Here is a 19,074-nt window from a genome sequence, read left to right on the forward strand (position 1 = left end):
TGTTGGGGTCACTATTACTACCAAGTGCGCTCTGGCAGAGAATTATTAGTTGGGACTTTGTGGAGCACTATTACTGTGGGGGCACCCTGGCACAGGATCAGCTTAGCACAGTTATTTTGGGGGGACATTATGTTTACACTATTGGTGTCAGGGGCACTATTTGTTGGGCATAGTTATTTTAGGACACTGCGTTCAAATAATTATTGAAGCGCACAATCTGCATGGTACTAGTATTATCAGGGGGTTTATCTGTTTCTGCAGTATAGTATTGGGGAGCACGGTGTACACAGTATTGGTGGTGGCTGGATGAGTTGTCAAGAAGATGGAAGGATGATGGAAAAGTAGGAAACTAAGATTTTTTTTTGGTCAAACTGCAGAGACAAGAGATGGCTGAAAAATCATCATGGTGGTCTGGTCTGAATAGAGAAGATGAGGAAGAGAACATCTCTATCAAAGGAAACGTCACTGGATGTAAGAGGTATGGATCGTTGTATTACCCTGTATGTTTTATAGTGATCAGGGATGAGCGAACACCTGGAAGTCCGGGTTCGGCCAAACTTCTGCTCAAAGTTCGGGTTCGGGACCCGAATTTGACCCCGAACCAGAACCCTATTGAAGTCAATGGGGACCCGAGCTTTGGGGCACTAAAATGCCTGTAAAATAGTCATAGTAAGGGCTATAGGGCTGCAAAAGGAAGCAAAATGGTCGTAAGAGCAGGACAATTGCCCTGCAAACAAATGTGGCTAAGGAAATGACAAAATAACATAGAATAGAAAAACAAGTAAAAAATAATAATCTTGAACTAGAAGGAGGAGGTCAAAGTGGAGTAGGAGGTTGAGGAGGCAGTTTTTTTTATTTTTATTATATTTTTATAAATTTGTGAAGACCCCAAAACATTGGGGAATAGAAAATAGAATGCAAAGAGAAAGTGTGCTGGAGTATAACAATGGCTGGGTGCGGCCGGTATACTTGTCTATTCAGCACAAGGTACGGACAAGTCCTGTGGTATCTATGCCTGGTTAATTTTAATGAACGTGAGCTTGTCCACATTGGCTGTGGACAGGCGGCTGCTCTTGTCTGTGATCATCCCCCTTGCCGTGCTAATCACACGCTAGAACAATACACTGGCCGCAGGGCAGCCCAGCACCTTCAAGGTGTAAAGGATAAGCTCAAGCCATTTGCCCAATTTGGAGACCCAGAAGTTGAATGGGGCAGATCCATCAGTCAGTACGTGTAGGCGTATGCACATGTACTGTTCCACCATTTTGCTGAAATGCTGCCTCATGCTAAGACGTTTCGTATCAGCTGGTGGTACTGGTTGTTGTGGAGTGCTGACAAAGCTTTTCCACACTTCAGCCATGCTAACCCTCCCTTCTGAGGTGCTGGCGGTGCCCCAGCTGCGTTGGCGACTTCTTCCTCCTCCTCTGCCTTCGCCTTGTACTTCCACTGAGCCCCCTTCTGTCAGCAGCGCGTCTACCAGCTTGCATTTGTACTCGTGCATCTTCTGATCACGCTCCAGTGATGGACTTAAGGATGGCACGTTGTCTTTGTAGTGGGGATCCAGCAGGGTGGCCACCCAGTAATCAGCACTGGTTAGAATGTGGGCAACTCGGAGGTCATTGAGCAGGCACTGCAGCATGTAGTCGCTCATGTGTGCCAGGCTGCCCAGAGGCAACGACAAGCTGTCCTCTGTGGGAGGTGTATCGTCTGTGTCCTCTGTATCCCCCCAGCCACGCTCCAGTGATGCCCATGACCTGCTTTGGGTGCCACCCTGTTGTGAACATGGTTTCTCCTCATCATTAGCCTCCTCCTCATCCTCCAGAACTGTGCCCTGGCTGGACAGTTGTGTACCTGGCCTCTGTTGGTGCAGTAACCCACCCTCTAAGCCACTTGTGAATGACTGGCCTGATAACTGTGGAAATGATCCCTTTTCCTCCTCTGCCACATCCTCTTCCATCATCGCCCAAAGTGTTTTTTCAAGGAGATATAGAAGTGGGATAGTAATGCTGAGGACGGCGTCATCGGCACTGGCCATGTTGGTGGAGTACTCGAAACAGCGCAACACGGCACACATGTCCCGCATGGAGGGCCACTCATTGGTGGTGAAGTGGTGCTGTTCCGCAGAGTGACTTGCTAATGCGTGCTACAGCTGAAACTCCACTATCATCTGCTACTGCTCGCACAGTCTCTCCAACATGTGCAAGGTGGAGTTCCACCTTGTGGGTACGTCGCATATGAGGCAGTGAGCGGGAAGGCCGAAGTTACGGTGCAGCGCAGACAAGCGAGCAGCAGCAGGGTGAGAATGTCGAAAGCACGCACAGACGGCCCGCACTTTCTGCAGCAGCTCTGACATAATTTTTCAGGAACCTCTGTACCACCAAATTCAGCACATGCGTCAGGCAAGGGATGTGCGTCAAACCGGCTAGGCCCAGAGCTGCTACAAGATTTCGCCCATTATCGCACACCACTAGGCTGCCACTGCATTTACCCAGTGTGCAGTTAGGGAGATATAAAGACCCTGCTCGTCCTTACTGGTCCATGTATCAGTGGTTATGGGGATCTTGCCACAGATGGCGTTGTGCAGTGCACACCTAATTTTGTTCACTACTTGGTTGTGCACGGCAGGGATCACTCGCCTGGAAAAGTAGTGGCGGCTGGGAACCACATACTGTGGGACAGCCACAGCCATAAGGTTTTTAAAAGTCTCTGTCTCCACCAGACGGAATGACAGCATTTCAAAGGCCAGGAATTTTGAAATGCTGGTATTCAGGGCCGGGGATCGCGAGTGGGTGGGGGGGTACTTCCTCTTTCTCTACAGTGTTTGGGAGATGGACAGCGGAACGCTTCCATGGGACAGTGTGGAGATGCTTGGTGACTGTGACGGAGGTGGTGGCATTGCTCCCCAATTCTCTGTTTGCGGGGTGGCAGGTGCCACTGTCACTCCAGAGGGGGAGGAAGAGGCTGAGACTGCAGCAAAAGAAGGAGCAGGAGGAGCCTGAGATCTTTTGTGGTTTTTGAGGTATTTACTCCACTGCAGCTCCTGCTTTGCATTTAGATGCCTGGTCATGCAGGTGGTGCTCAGGTTTAGAACATTTATGCCTTGCTTCAGGCTCTGATTGCACAGCGTGCAAACCACTCACGTCTTGTCATCAGCATATTGTCTGAAGAACTGCCACGCCAGGGAACTCCTTGGAGCTGGCTTTGGTGTGCTCAGTCCCTGGGTGCAGTGGGCAGTAGCAGGGGTACTGGCTAGGGGAAGGCCACTCTGCTTTTGCACACTTCACCCTCTTTTGCTGTGTGGCTGGCGTTGTGACCACCACCTCTTCCTTCGAACTGCACACGTCACTCACATGACCTTGATTCTATGTGGGGTCTAGGACCTCATCATCCTCCACATCATCTTCCTCCCACTCTTCACCCCTGCCCTCTTTGCCGGTATGCACACTACAAAAAGCCGCAGCAGTTGGCACCTGTGTTTCGTCATCATCAGAGATGTGCTGCGGTGGTCCTCTCCATGTCCACATCGTGAAACATAAGTGGTTATGTGGATGGCCCACGGAAACCTGGCCAGCAGAGTGATCAAAAAGCATAAGAGACTGCTGCATGACTTGGGGCTCAGACTGCATGACTGATTTGCAAGGGGGTAAGGTGAAAGACAGATGCCCACGAGCTGCAGGTGCCAACTCTACGCTTTCAGCAGGGGACCGGGTGAGAGATAATGTGAAGGAACTGGAGGCACTGTCAGCCACCCAATCTACTACCACCTCTACTTGTTCTGGCCTCACCATTCGTACACCGGTATTCGGGCCTACAAAATAACACTGAATGTTCTGCCACCTACATGCACCTGAGGAAGGTGCTTCATTTGGGCGTGTAGCTGGCACAGATCGACCATGTCCTCTCCCTGCAACAGGAGCTCCACCATCAGCACCACCACCACCAGGGCCACGTCCCTTATTTGATGCTCTCCTCATTCTTTGAGGTCACCCACTGAACTAACAGACAGATTAACTATATTTATTTCCCTGTCAGGTATGCAATGCAGGTGTACCTCACACATAAAATGGGAATATGTCACCCACCGAACTAACAGACAGATTAACTATTATATTTTTGAGTCAGGGGTACAAAGATGGTGCATTGCACCCACAAAAGATCGCTATAGGTCACCCACAGAATTAACAGCCAGATTAATTATATTTCTTTGTCAGGGGTGCAAAGCTGGTGTATAGCACCCACTAAAAATTCACTATAGGTCACCACTAGAACAAATAGCCAGATGAGATTCCTAACACTCTCCCTCATATCAGCTGCCTGCTTCCTGTCCCTTCAATACTCAGAGCTGATGGGCGGTGCTACACGTGATCCAGCTTATATAGAGGCTGGGTCACATGATGCACCGGCTAATCACAGCCATGCCATTACTAAGCATGGCTGTGATAGCTTCTAAGTGCCCACAGCTGAAAAGCTTGTTGATTTCAACAAGCTTTATTAAATGCCCAAATACCGAACTCGAACCTGAACTTTTCCGGCAAAGTTCGGGTTCGGGTCAGGGTACCCAAAATTGTAAAGTTCGGTACAGACCCGAACTTTACAGTTCAGGTTTGCTCAACACTAATAGTGATATATGTAATGTTAGGAGGAAAGGGGTTAGGTAGAGAATTTGGTATGGGGGGGGGGGGGAGCACTGTTTCAATTTTCGCTCAGGCAACAGAAAGGCTAGGTGCACCCCTGGAAAAGATTCAGTATAATGTGTATTTTATACATTTATGTCCCTGCTCATTCTGGGCTTTGAAGTCCAGTAGACGGTCCTATCAGTGAATGACAGCCTTCCCTCTATGACTGTATATACAGAGATAGCTGTCAATCACTGATAGGACCGCCTCCTGGACTTAAATGTATAAATTACAAATGATACTGAATCTTTACCCATTAAACTGTATATCAATCTGCTCAACTCCTTCTGCATAGTAACATGCTGTCTGCAGATTAATTTACATTTGCATGACAGGTTCCTTTTAAAGGGTTAAGCTTCTATATACTTTTTAGAAAATGAGTCATTATTACTTTTTAAATATACCGCAATTTACCTAGAAACAGCTCCACACCTGCCCATGGGTTGTGTCTGGTATTGCAGTTCAGTGAGTGGCAATTGTATTCACAGTCGACAAAAGCAACTATGTTTTTTTTTTCTAATTCTGCACAATTAGTAATGTTATTGTACCTGAGATGAGGAGGTAGTTGGAACTTATTCCGCACATCATCAAGTCTCCTCCCCAGATAAGGAGTGTCCACAGTTAAGAAGATCGCTTTATATCCATACTGTTCTGCCCTCTGCACCAGTGACTTTGTCAGGTTGCGATCTTTGTAGATATAGAGCTGCATCCAGCGTAGACAGTCAGGTGCAGCCTCAGCAACCTCTTCAATGGAGGAGGTGGCCCAAGAGCTCAACATCATTCCTGTTCCAACCGATCTGCAAGCTAATATGTAAAAAAGAGACTATGAATAACAGGAATATGAGCAAACTGGTTGTACCTGCTTGGGTTACCCACATTACTGGTTTGATTGCTTAAATGGCACTCTACTGTAAGATTTTTGGGAGCAGTAGTAAGGTCCCAATCCATGTACAAAAATAATAACAGCTTGCACTCCAGTAAGAAATGCTTATTAAGGCTTTTATTAGGCAATTCGAACATACATAATATTTAGGTCCTATTGATCTTCTTGTGATACGACTGCCACACTGTTACCATTTGAGGGGGTGTCCTTGCACTGTCTGGCACTGTTAGCACGGATTAGATAATGTCAGACTGTGCAGGGACATACCCTCAACTGATAACACCCATTGCAAACTACTAGTAGTTAATTTATAATTTCTAGCAGGTATAATAGAGGAATGGCACAACATAGGGTCATAAGAATAGATGCTCCAGAATTGTTATTAGAAGGAGGATGCAGGTAATTACTAAAATATACATTTCAGGAGAGGTTATAAGTCCTCTTTAAGCAATTAAAAAAGTCTAAATGAAAAGAAATAGAAATAAGTATGTGTACTTTATAGAGATCAGTTGGGTTGTGAAACAAACACGGAGCTAAGAAGCCAAAGGCTACACACAGCACAACATGCCTTACGCCCAACAAATTTGGAAACACACAAAGACAAGGTGCTCAAGTCTTGCAACTCTCTTGTATACAGTGCATAAAAAATGTATTCATACTCCTTGAAAAAAAATTCACATTACATCCACATACTTACATTTATTTTATTGGGATTTTATGTGATAGACAAACATAAAATAGCAATTATGTGTGAAGTGAAAAGAAAATGATACATGGTTTTTAAAATGTTGAATACATAAAAATCTGGAAAGTGTGGCATGCATTTGTATTCTGCCCCCTGGGTCAATACTTTGGACCCCCTTTCGCTGCAATTACAGCTGCAAGTTTTAGGTCTGGACTTTGACTGGACCATTCTAACACATGAATATGCTTTGATCTAAACCATTCCATGTTTAGGGTCATTGTTCTGCTGGAATGTGAACCTCCGCCCCAGTCTCAAATCTTTTGCAGCCTCTACCTGGTTTTCCTCTACCTCTTTCCTGTTTTTAGCTGCATGCATCTTCCCATCAACTCTGAACAGCTTCCCTGTCCATGCCAAATAAAAGCTTCCCCACAACATGATGCTGCCACCAGCGTGTTTCACAGTGGGGATGGTGTTCAGGGTGATGTGCAGTGTTAGTTTTCCGCCATACATAACATTTTGTATTTAGTCCAAAAAGTTCAACTTTGGTCTCATCTGACCAGAGCACCACCTTCCACATGTTTAATGTGTCCCCTACATGACTCATGGAAAACTGCAAACAGGACTTCATATGGCTTGCTTTCAAAAATGGCTTTCTTGCCACTCTCCTTTAAAGGCCAGATTTGTGGAGTACACGACTAATAGTTTTCCTGTGGACAGATTCTTCCACCAGAGCTGTTGATGACTGTAGCTTCCCCAGAGTGACCATAGGCCTCTTGGCTGCTTCTCTAATTAGTGCACTCCTTGCCCGGGCTATCAGTTTAGGCGGACGGCCATATCTTGGCAGGTTTGCAGTTGTGCCATACTCCTTTTTAAATGATGGATTGAACGGTACTCCATGAGATATTCAGAGTTTGGGATATTTTTATAAACTACTTTACACTTTTCCACCACTTTATCCCTGACCTGTATGGTGTGTTCCTTGGTTTACATTCTGCTTTATCTATATGGTGTCTCTCCAGGGTAGATGACTGCGTGGGCAGTTCTCCTGGATACCGCTCAAAAGAGTGAAGCACAACTAGAGAAGGGGAGCAGTAACAAATAAAACTTAACTTTTAATATGTTGATTCTCCCTAGGCAGGGAATAAAAGACCCCTTACAAACATGAAAACACATAAAGACAGACTTGGATCCTGGATTGGTGTGCCGCATAAGTTGTATGCACACCAAATCAGGTGTCGACCTCCCTAGGCCGGTGACAAATGTCACAGAGGCTCACGGGGGACAAACCGTAAGATCACTTTGTCCTGATCCCAACGGAGGGTATCTGGACCAAGAGGGAGAAATGGAATGGTCTTACCAGTTCTTAGAAAGGCCTCACTTGTTAGCCACGCAAAGTGGGTTAGTACAGGAGGTGGTCCCGTGCAGCAGGCTGGTCATTCATCAGATGACCCTTTCCCTGTTAGCCATCCCCCTCTCCGGGCAGGTAGTTTTGGATCCATGCCATAAATGCCCCTATTGTCATATTTAATCAGGGTTTAATTCCTCTGCAAGTGGGGTTTGCAAGTGTAGTAGCCGGGGGGCTTCTAACTTAATTCTCCCCCATCAGCTCCACCCCCCTTTTCTTCAGCCTTGTGCTGTATGGGCGTAACATATTGAGGCTGAGTAGATGTTCCTGGACATGGTGGAAACAGCCCTTTAGTCACTCACAGCCCGTCGCCCGCTGGGCAGCTCTGGAGGCGCGGTGACGTCTTTACGTCACTGCAGCTGCGCTCTCCCTGGGCCGCTCCGGTATCGTGTGGCCAACTGCGCCTGCGCACAGTGAGAACGCCGTACCTCCGATGGCCCAATTATGTGACATGGTCCGGTCACATGAGTCGGCGTCATGCATGGTGCATGCGCTTTGACTGACGTCCCTCCCCTTCCTTTCGTTTAAATACAGAGCGCCTGTGCATGGTTGTCAGGCGTGCGCTTGTGGTGGCTGGCATGGTGAACCTCTATGCCCACAACTCTGGACATCTGCGATACGCTTCTCCAGCAAGTATGTGAGTTCCGGCTCTCATCCATCACTATATGGACAGTGTGAGCACTTAGACTCTAACGGCTTTCCATTTTGTTTATGTGTCTTTTCAGGTGTATTATATCACATGCCTCACTCTGTCACCTCTCTACCTTGCTTTGAGGGGCGCTTCGTTATAATACCCCCATATGTTTGTAATAGGTAGACAGGTAGGAGCCATAACAGTAGGCCCCGTGTCCCCTGATGATTTATGGGGTCTCATGCTTATGAATAGCGGTCTTAGGATATGTTAGGCTACTTTCACACTAGCGTTCGTCGGTCCGCTCGTGAGCTCCGTTTGAACGGGCTCACGAGCGGACCCGAACGCAGCCGTCCAGCCCTGATGCAGTCTGAATGGAGCGGATCCGCTCAGACTGCATCAGTCTGGCGGCGTTCAGCCTCCGCTCCGCTCGCCTCCGCACGGACAGGCGGACAGCTGAACGCTGCTTGCAGCGTTTGGGTGTCCGCCTGGCCGTGCGGAGGCGTGCGGATCCGTCCAGACTTACAATGTAAGTCAATGGGGACGGATCCGTTTGAAGATGCCACAATATGGCTCAATCTTCAGGCGGATCCGTCCCCCATTGACTTTACATTGAAAGTCTGGACGGATCCGTACGTGGCTATTTTCACACTTAGCTGTTATATGCTAAAATAATGCAGACGGATCCGTTCTGAACGGAGCCTCCGTCTGCATTATTATGATCGGATCCGTTCAGAACGGATCCGATCGAACGCTAGTGTGAAAGTAGCCTTAGATTGATGAAACGCGTTGGGACACGCTTACATACCACAGGACGCGCAATCATATTGCGGTTATTTACCATTTATCTCTACACGCTAACATATTGCGGCATACGCAATTTAATTACGGTTATTATACCTCCCCTTGCCTTGAAATTTGGGGTTAGTCCCTGGTCACCCTGTGATAGGATCACATAGGGACTCCTTATCAGGGCAAGGTTCCGGGCGGGGCACGGACCCCTTGTTAGGTCACCAGGGCCAATTAGGTCAAGCAGGGTGGTACTAGGGTAAGTTTCTCTAGTGAGGCTACTCTAATACTAGGTCTGACTGAAATTTTGGATATCCTTTTACCCACGGGACATCTGATGAATGACCAGCCTGCTGCACGTGACCACCTCCTGTACTAACCCACTTTACGTGGCTAACAAGTGAGGCCTTTCTAAGAACTGGTAAGACCATTCCATTTCTCCCTCTTGGTCCAGATACCCTCCGTTGGGATCAGGATAAAGTGATCTTACGGTTTGTCCCCCGTGAGCCTCTGTGACATTTGTCACCGGCCTAGGGAGGACGACACCTGATTTGGTGTGCATACAACTTATGCGGCACACCAAACCAGGATCTAAGTCTGTCTTTATGTGTTTTCATGTTTGTAAGGGGTCTTTTATTCCCTTCCTAGGGAGAATCAACATATTAAAAGTTAAGTTTTATTTGTTACTGCTCCCCTTCTCTAGTTGTGCTCCATTCTGCTTTACCACTAATGTTCATAAAACAGCAGTACTGAGAAAAAAAATTACACAAAGGTGGACTCTATTTACTAATTAGGTGACTTCTGAAGGCAATTGGTCACACTAGATATTATTTAGGCGTATCATTTTTTAGAATTTTATTTATTAAACATTTTGAAAATTGTATCATTTTCATTTCACTTCACACATACTTGCTACTTTGCATTGGTCTATCACATAAAATCCCAAATAAAACACATTTTAAGTTTGTGAGTGTAATGTGAAAAAATGTGTGAAAGTGGGTATGACTACTTTTTCAAGGCACTGTACCTCTCAGCCACCCTCTTTACTAATTTATTCAAATTTGCCCCAAAGGTGGACATTTTTTGGGAGGTATTGTGGGTGTTTCGTAGTGGATATAAGAGTTGTGAGGTATGTCCTTGTGTCTAGCTTAGCATGATGTCTTGTAGTCCTGAAATTATAAGTTCCCCCATGCTACGTTTCTAGTGTAAAAAAAAATAAAAAAAAGTTGCAAACCCTGTGTTTGCGACTTTTTAAATGCCACGTGAGACAAATTCTGTTACATGTGCTGTTTCTCCAAAAAGGAGGCATGATGAGGGAGGTGGGAGAGTCCCACAGAACTGGCACATTTGTCTTCAGTTTTCTGGCATAAATGAAGAAATAAATATTTGGCAGCTCTGAGCTGCTGTAGATTTCTGTTTAGGCACAAATCCTGAGGATGCTCCTAATTTATGACAAAGCCTATGCCTCGTGTAATAATCACCGGTCAGCACTGCGGTTCTGGCACTGGTAGCGTAGTGATGCACGTGTCCAAGGGCTGGCATCCCAGATAACAGCAATAGGAAAGGACCGCCACTCACATAAAGAAGCTTTTAAGATGCTTGATTTATTTGTCACATACAAGTGACGCGTTTCGGCACAGAGCGTGCCTTCATCAAGCCTATGCCTCATCATAAATTAGGTGCCTCCGCCTGTAGTGCAGGGCATATATCTCCCTACGTATCATGTTAACTTCAGTAATTTGAAGGTGGTCCAGGGAGAGCAGGTTTACCTCGTACAGTCGCCGTTTCTCCGTCAGGGTGAGCCATTCTCTGCATTGCCGTTGCTCCTACACATATTGGCATGCTCACTTTCAGTCCTAGTATGGTGGTCGAGAGATCCGTGGCAGAAACATCTCTTAGAACACGAGGATACAACCTCCATCTGAGATCAATGAAATGAAATCAAGCTTCAGACAGCGAACACATGTTTAGGGTTTGTTTTCACATTTTTCTGCAATTAAGCAACTGTTTTCAAGGAAAGTCAGTTCTAAAAGGGTCCTCTGTCATGGCAGCGATGTGTGCCAATTGTTAAATGTACGTGCTAATAACAAGAAGCAGTTCTACGACTGAATCCACTTATAACGCAGACATCATATTGTTACTGTCACACTGTTTTAGTCACATTTGTGGAGAAGAGAGTTCAACCCGATCATTACAAGACTACTAAAGTATAGCTGTCTACATATGCCCTGCCCATTGTAGGCGCACATGGGTACTTACAGTTACATGGATTGTATTACTCCCCTAATCATTTAGAAATGGTAAGGATCCCAATCCCCTTGTCTCATTGCCCGTGAAAGGTCATTTGTTTTAGGATTTTTGCCATATGTGTCTTTACTTCCTGTAGAGGGCTGTGCAATATGTTGGTGCTATAAACACTTTCAAGGGGTTCTTCTTTTAGATAATATCTTCTAGTCTTTGCTGAGAATAAGCCGAATATATGACTTACAGAGACCCCCAGTGATCTAATGTAATTTCTGGTGAACCTGGCAGAAAATACAGGGGAGGTAAAGCATTGTATAGTTCTCTCCCTGAAACCTACTTCTGTCCCTAGCAGACAGAACAGACATATTAGACAGACACATAGATAGAGAGATAAATAGAGATAGATAGATAGATCATGGATAGATAGATAGATAGATAGATAGACAGAGGATAGACATAGGACAGATAGATCATAGATAGATAGACAGACAGAGGATAGATAGATCATAGATAGCTCATAGATGAATAGATAGATAGTTAAAAAGCCAACCAATGCATACTTATCCTTGCTCTCTTCAGTTTTTTTGTGCATGTAAAAAAACAATGCATATTTTAGTGTCATCATGATGTTTTTAGATGTTTGCTTATCCCAACACTCCCTATAGGTAAGTACCACTATGTAATGCATAAATAACAAAGGCCAATTATTACAAGCTCCACCCCTGTCCCGCTCTCTTCGAATACAAAATGTTGCAGTTCCCTCTGCAGCCTGAATGCAGCAGCAAAATTGATGTCATGTTACCTCACATTCATTGGTAAGCAACATTGAGCCTGAAAGCCAGAACTTTTTTTTTATTTAGATATGTAAATCATTTATTTATTTCATTTTTTTTATAACCAGGCAAATGTAAAAAAAAACTAAGAGAAGTGGTTTTTTTGTAATAGCACAATGTGCAAATACTGTACAATATTTATATAATTATGACCCCTTTTCGTAACTTTTATTTTGATATTATTATTATTAAAGCGCCATTCATTCCATAGCGCTGTACATATAAAAAGGTGTATACATACATAATACAGACAATTGCACTAAGCATGAACAAGACAAGTTACAGACTGGTACAGAAGGAGAGAGGGCCCTGCCCGTGAGGGCTTACAATCTACATGGTATGGCAGAAGGACACAGTAGGAGAGGGTAAAGTTGGTCATGGCGGTATAGAGGCAGCAGGGTCACTGGTTGCAGGCTTGTCTGAAGAGGTGAGTTTTTAGATTTCTTTTGAAGGATTCCACTGTAGGTGAGAGTCTGATATGCTGGGGAAGCGAGTTCCAGAGTGTGGGGGATGCACGGGAGAAATCTTGGAGGCGATTGTGGGAAGAGGTGATAAGAGGAAAGCAGAGAAGGAGGTCTTTTGAGAATCGGAGATTGCGTGTGGGGATGTATTGGGAAAGTAGCTCAGAGATGTAGGGAGGGGACAGGTTGTGGACGGCCTGGTATGTATTTGTTAGTATTTTTAACAAAATTTGCTGGGCAATGGAGAGCCAGTGAAGGGATTAGCAGAGGGGAGAGGAAGAGGAGTAACAGGGTGAGAGGTGGATTAGCCGGGCAGCAGAGTTGAGGTAAGACTGGAGGGGTGCGAGAGTGTTAGATGGAAGGCCACAGAGGCGGATGTTGCAGTAGTCTAGGTGGGAGATGATGAGGACATGTACAAGCATTTTCGCAGACTCAAATTTGAGGAAAGCGCGGATCAGGGGAGATGTTTTTGAGTTGAAGCCGGCAGGTGGTGGAAAGTGGTCTGAAGGAGAGGGCAGAATCCAAGGTCACTCCAAAGCAGCAGACTTGGTTGACTGGGGAGAGTGTGCAGCCATTGATCATGATATATAGGTCTGTTGGGGTGTTAAGTAAGATGGGGGATGATGAATTCTGTTTTATCCATGTTAAGTTTTAGAAAGAGAGAGGAGAAGAAAGAGGATATGGAAGATAGGCATTGTGGGATTCTGGATAATAAGGTGGTGATGTCTGGACCAGAGATGTAGATTTGTGTGTCGTCAGCATAAAATTGATACTGAAAGCCATGGGATTCTATGAGCTGTCCCAGACCGAAACTGTAGATAGAGAAGAGCAGGGTCCCTAGGACAGAGCCTTGCAGGACATCAACAGAGAGGGAATGAGACAAGGAGGTGGTGTGAGAGTGGGAGACGCTAAATGTCCACTCTGTGAGGTATGATGTGATCCAGGAGAGGGCCAGGTCTGTGATGCCAAGAGATGAGAGAGTTTGTAACAGAAAGGAGTGGTCAACAGTGTCAAAGGCAGAGGACAGGTCAAGGAGAAGGGGGGCAGAGTAATGTTTTTTTGTTTTGGCTGTTAGTAGGTCATTGGTGAGGGCAGTCTCTTAGCTGGTCAAAGAGGGAGCAGGAGGAGAGATGAGAGGACAATTCAGAATGGACATGTTGCTCAAGTAGCTTTGAGGCATATGGAAGAAGTGATATGGGTCAATAACTGGACAAAAAAAAATGGGTTAAGTGAAGGCTTTTTGAGGATGGGTGTAATGGTAGCATGTTTAAAAGCAGAGGGGAAGACACCAGAGGTTAGTGATAGGTTGAAGAGATGAGTTAGGGCTGGGATAAACACTGTGGTGAGGTTAGGGATGAGGTGGGATTGGGTCAAGTGCACAGGTGGTGAGATGTGATCTGGAGAGTAGAGTGGAGAGATTTTCTTCTGTAATGGTCTAGAAGCGAGTTTTGGGAGAAGGGGACTGAGCAGTTGTGTAGAGGGTCTGTGGGGACTGTGCACTGAAGCGTTCTCTAATGTTAACGATCTTTTGTTTGAAGTATGTGGCAAAGTCCTCAGCTGAGATGAGAGGGTGGGGGCGCTCGGGGACGGAGAAGGGAGTTAAAAGTGTTAAAAAGTTGTTTAGTGCTGTGGGACAGGAAAGATATGAGAGATGAGAAGTAGGCCTGTTTTGCATCAGCGAGTGAGGATTTGAAAATAAGGAGGGATTGCTTGTATGCGGTGATCCTTAGAATGGGATTTCTTCCATCAGCGCTCAGCAGCCCTGGAAGCTTGTCTGAGTTTTTTGGTCAGGTTGGTGTGCCAGGGTTGCCTGTTGATTTTTTGGGTTTTGTTGTGTTTGAGGGGGGGGGGGGCAACAGAAGAGACGAGTGAAGAGAAGCTAAGTAGGTTGTAGTCGGATAGGGGGAGAGGCGTATTAGAAAGGTTAGAGGCGGGTAAAGATAAAATCCAGAGTGTGAGCATCTCTGTGGGTGGTAGCGAAAGACCACTGTGAGAGGCCAAAGGAGGATGAGAGTGATGGGAGTTTAGAGGCGGCTAAGTGGCAGGTGTCAATAGGGATGTCACCCATGATGATAGTGTGGCTGTCGGCAGAAAGAAAGTGTAGGAGTCAGGTGTTAAAGTGGTCAAGAAAGATTGTGGCTGGGCCTGGGGGGCGGTAAATGACAGCTACTTGCAGGTTGGAGGAGAGTAGATGCGAACAGAGTGTACTTCAAATGAAGTGAGCGTAATGGAGGGTGGCAGTGGAGTTGGACTGTAGAAGCAGGTGTCTGATAGGAGAATACTAACTCCTCCACCATGTTTGCAGTCAGGGCGGGGGATGTGAGTGAAATGAAATCCACTATAAGAGAGTGCAGCAGGGGAGGAGGTGTCAGAGGGTGTCAGCCAGGCTTCTATGATATAGGATGATATATAGGATGTATGGGTTATGGTCATTGGTGGCTGGGATACAAGCTGCAGTGTGGCGTGTTATGGAGTTTTTTCATTTTATTTTATCTATCAAGACCTTTGGAGGACATTTAAGGATTACCTTTTTTATTGCTGATTTTTCCTGCAACTGAGGGTGACATAGTAGCCTCTGTTACAGGGGGAATAGAGGTCCCAGAGAGGTTGTACAGGGCTGCACAACCTCACTGCAGAGCTGATCTGGGTCTGCTAAGACCTAGCAGCTTGCGCAGACTCCCGGCCTCCAATGATCACATGACTGCAAGCACTACATCCTCTTCACTGTTTACCTGCTTGCCGTTGACACTGCAGCAGTGAGTAGGGTGATTACAGCTTCTCTATCCAATTTGCTTGAATGGGATAGAGTGTAACTACAACTGCCTATTCCTATTCAAGTGATGGGGACAGAGGAGCTGTAGTTACACTGTTTACCGCTGCTATGTTGACGGTGAGCAGATAAAAAGTGAAGAGAATGCAGCGCTCGCATGAGTGCTATGTTTTCTGTAAACAGCTGATTGGCGAGGGTGTCTATCCTCAGGATAGGTCATCAATATAGGAAAAGCTAAAAACCCCTTTACTTGTCTACTCCCATGATAAAACATCCTCATGCTATAATGTAACATTGTAATCCACATTATATACAGTATATACTCTGACTTGTTTATTATTATTTATAATAAAAATTAATATTATTAATTTGAAAGCACCTTCTCCTCCAATAGAGGTTTACACATACATAATATAAAAAATACTAATACGACAAACATGAAACTATTACCAGACTGGTACAGAGGGAGATAGGCCCTGCTCGCGAGACCTTATAATCTACAAGGTAAAGGGGAAGAACACTATGGGTAAGGGTAAAGGGTGCTCATCTGGCTGTCTGGTGTCAGCAGATGGTAGACTTTCCTGATTAAGTGGGCTTTCAAGTTACTTTTGAAGGTTAAGATGTTGGGCGATGTGCTGGGGTAGCAAGTTCCAGAGCAGGGGAGAGGCACGTGAAAAATCTTGTGACTTTTCTTTTCTAACGGTAACAATTAACAGTCAATTATATCATATGCAATGTAAAATACATATTTCCATTTTTACTAACCAAAATTTGTGTTGTGATTAGTAGCATGTGAGAAATCTTGTAGACGATTGTGTGAAGAACAGATGAGAGGAGAACAGAGGAGGTCTTGTGAGGATCACAGATTATGTGTGGGATGTATCTGGAAAGCAAGCCAGAGATGTGGGGACAGGACAGATTGTGGACGGCATTATATGTAGTTGTAAGTATCTTAAACTGAATTTACCGGGCAATGGGGAGCCAGGGAAGGGACTGGCAGAGAGGAGAGGCAGAGGAGAAACGGGGTGAGAAGTGGATTAATCCAGGCAGCAGAGTTGAGAATAGAATTGAGGGGAGCGAGACTGCTAGATGGGAGACCACAGAGAAGGATGTTTACTATAGCTATTTCAAAAAGTGGATTGAAGGATTGCCTCTAACAACCAATAAACCAATACATTTAAACAGAGTTTCTAGGACTGATAGTGATGACCTAAACCTCAGGACAGAGCCTTCTGCTTCTGGCTCCTTCCACTGTACAGTTTCCGGCCCCAGCCGCTACCCAAAACAGTACAAGTGGGGGTGCTGGGTGTTGGTCCCAACCAATCCAATATTGATAACCTGTATTCAGGATAGTTCATCGATATCTAATTCCCAGAAAACCTCTTAAATTTTTATTCGGAATGTTAGAAATTAAATTGGTATCTGATTGGTTACTGTTAGGAACATCTTAATTTCTATACGCTAGTTTTCTTTAAAAGCCCTTCTACTCCTTATAGTGGTGGTCTCAAACCCCTTTCCATAAGTCCAAATTATTAAAATGTGAATGTTTCAGTGACAATAAAATTGCCAAAATCAAATTTTTTATGCGCAGAAGTAGTACCACTATATATACATATTTTCTGATAGGCATACGAAGTAGAGAGAGGACCCTATAGTAAAGACTAAATTGGGCCACCTTAGCTGATTTGCCTCCCAATGTAAAAGAGTCTGGACTCTGTCTCCCCTATCAACCCTTTCCTTACCAATTCTCCACTGTCTTTTTTGCTAGTATTGCACTTCCTCTAGAGAAGACGCTAAATACTGCACAGGTTCTTGCTACCTGATAAAGTAAATGAGGCTAACCAGGACCTCTTACTAAGGGCCCCGTAGCAGTCACACAGTTTACTTCTATAGTACTTTGTAAATACTTTTCAAAATGTCTATTGTTACTACTTATGGGAAACTGTACAAAAACAAAAGCTAAACTTTTAGGGGCACAACATTTTTACCTTTAATAACGCAAAAAAAGCAAATAGATTTTTAAAAAAAAAACATTTAGAGAAATAATGTCCTGTATAGAACAAAACATTTGTACAAAGCACTTGGAGAACCCTGAAAAATCAAATCAATAACTATATGGTTGTCTGAAAAATGTATTTTCCAGCATGTTATTAGATAATTATTCAGCTCAATGTACCAGCATTCAGCTGTAGACAACCAACAAGTTCCACGCTCTTTGTAGTGGCACCAGTAGGCAGCCAATATGTTATCTTCTAAATCAATGTCCATGCAGGGGATTTGTAGCTGTGTATAAGAACAGGAGAGAGCTGGCCACTATATAGATATATTAAAGAGGCTGTCCAGGTTTAGAAAACACAGTCCACATCTGTCCATGAGTTGTGTCTGCTACTAAACCTCCCCTTAATTGAATGAGCATAAGTTACAATACCAAACACAGTCCATGAGTAGACATGCTTCTGTTTTTGGAAAAAGAGCAAACCCTTCTTTCTAGTCCTAGACAACCCGCTCAAGAAATTATCCCACTTGTAACTTTGATCCTGTTTAGGTCATCAATGTAAAACCCCTGCACAACCCCTTCAATGGTGAGCCTTCCCTTTAAGGCACTTTTTCCATACCAGGGTTCCATGAGGATCCTTTGAACATGGCTAGAGGTTTCCATGAAGACATCAAGGGTAAGACATGTCACATATTCAGTAGAGATGGTTCCTCATGAAATTAAAACTGTTGTTAGGGGTTCCCCGATGGTAAAATAAAAGTTGAAAATTACTATTTTAGGGAACGGCCATACTGGGCATATTTCCTAAGTGGATTTGATGGGGTTTCAGCTGAAAAATCTAAAACTTGTAGTAGATTTTTCTACGGATTCAAAGGGTAAAATCCAGGTTGGAAATCTGTAGCACAAATTGACATGCTGGGGGTCTCAAGCATGTGAGGTTTGGTAAAATCTCATCCATTTTGCTGTAACTGTAATATGCTGCGCTTTTTTCTGCCCGCAAATCAACAGTGGAGCATCTGCAGAGTTTCCAACACATGTGAACATATCCTCAAGGGGCGAAAATACCTAAAATAACACAAAAAAAAATACTGCCCCTAATTTTAACATGTCTATGATTTCTAAAAACAGAAAATGAAGAGTAAATCCTCAGATATTATTTCTCACCTGGAAAATGCTGCTACATTGTCGGCTAACGTTTGTTGATTTTCTGCCCCCGATCGATAATAATCAAATATCGATTTTTTCAGAAAACACTTTGCATGTTGCTCAAAATCATCCACAGTAATTCGTTTTGCAGACATGTTAAGCCTGGATGTACACAGAGTCACCGAGCCCTTGCTATAGGTAGTAGGTTACTTGGCATTTGCTGTATGGGGTGAAAGATAATAAATAACTATTACCGTGTCAGGTTTACATGACCTGTGACAGGCCTCCTAGTAAATGGATAAACACCGCTCTGCAGATACACTGCATTTAGAATGGACTTTCTCCTTCATGCAGAATTGGGACATCGATCCCTTGCAGATTATATTCTGGCTTTTTCTGCTTACATTGTTTTAAACAAGGATGACTTTTATATTTTATGGCATTGTAAAGGTTTTCAGAAAGTATGTGCACCTGTTCCTTGCTAAAAAAAAAACAGGAGCTGGCAAGTACCACCTAGGATAATTGGGGTTTCCAGCAAGAATATGAGCTGAAAAT

At 44.6% G+C, this 19,074-nt stretch overlaps 1 protein-coding gene across 2 annotated transcripts in view; it reads right to left on the reverse strand.

The window, feature by feature from the left end:
• Positions 1-18,787, reverse strand: part of HAO1 (hydroxyacid oxidase 1) — a 41,535-nt gene extending 22,748 nt beyond the window's left edge. The window contains exons 1-3 of one of the 2 annotated variants that reach the window (XM_044291413.1): positions 18,538-18,785; positions 10,839-10,990; positions 5,225-5,480 (exon numbers count right to left, since the gene is read on the reverse strand). In XM_044291413.1, coding sequence (XP_044147348.1) covers positions 5,225-5,480; positions 10,839-10,990; positions 18,538-18,674 — 545 coding nt within the window. In that variant the 5' untranslated portion in view covers positions 18,675-18,785. Of the gene's footprint in view, positions 1-5,224; positions 5,481-10,838; positions 10,991-18,537 lie in introns of both variants that reach the window. The other variant, XM_044291414.1, reaches the window with a different exon arrangement.
• Positions 18,788-19,074: the final 287 nt, after the last annotated feature.

This window comes from Bufo gargarizans, chromosome 4 (genome assembly GCF_014858855.1).
Source record: "Bufo gargarizans isolate SCDJY-AF-19 chromosome 4, ASM1485885v1, whole genome shotgun sequence".
Taxonomy (NCBI): Eukaryota; Metazoa; Chordata; class Amphibia; order Anura; family Bufonidae; genus Bufo; species Bufo gargarizans.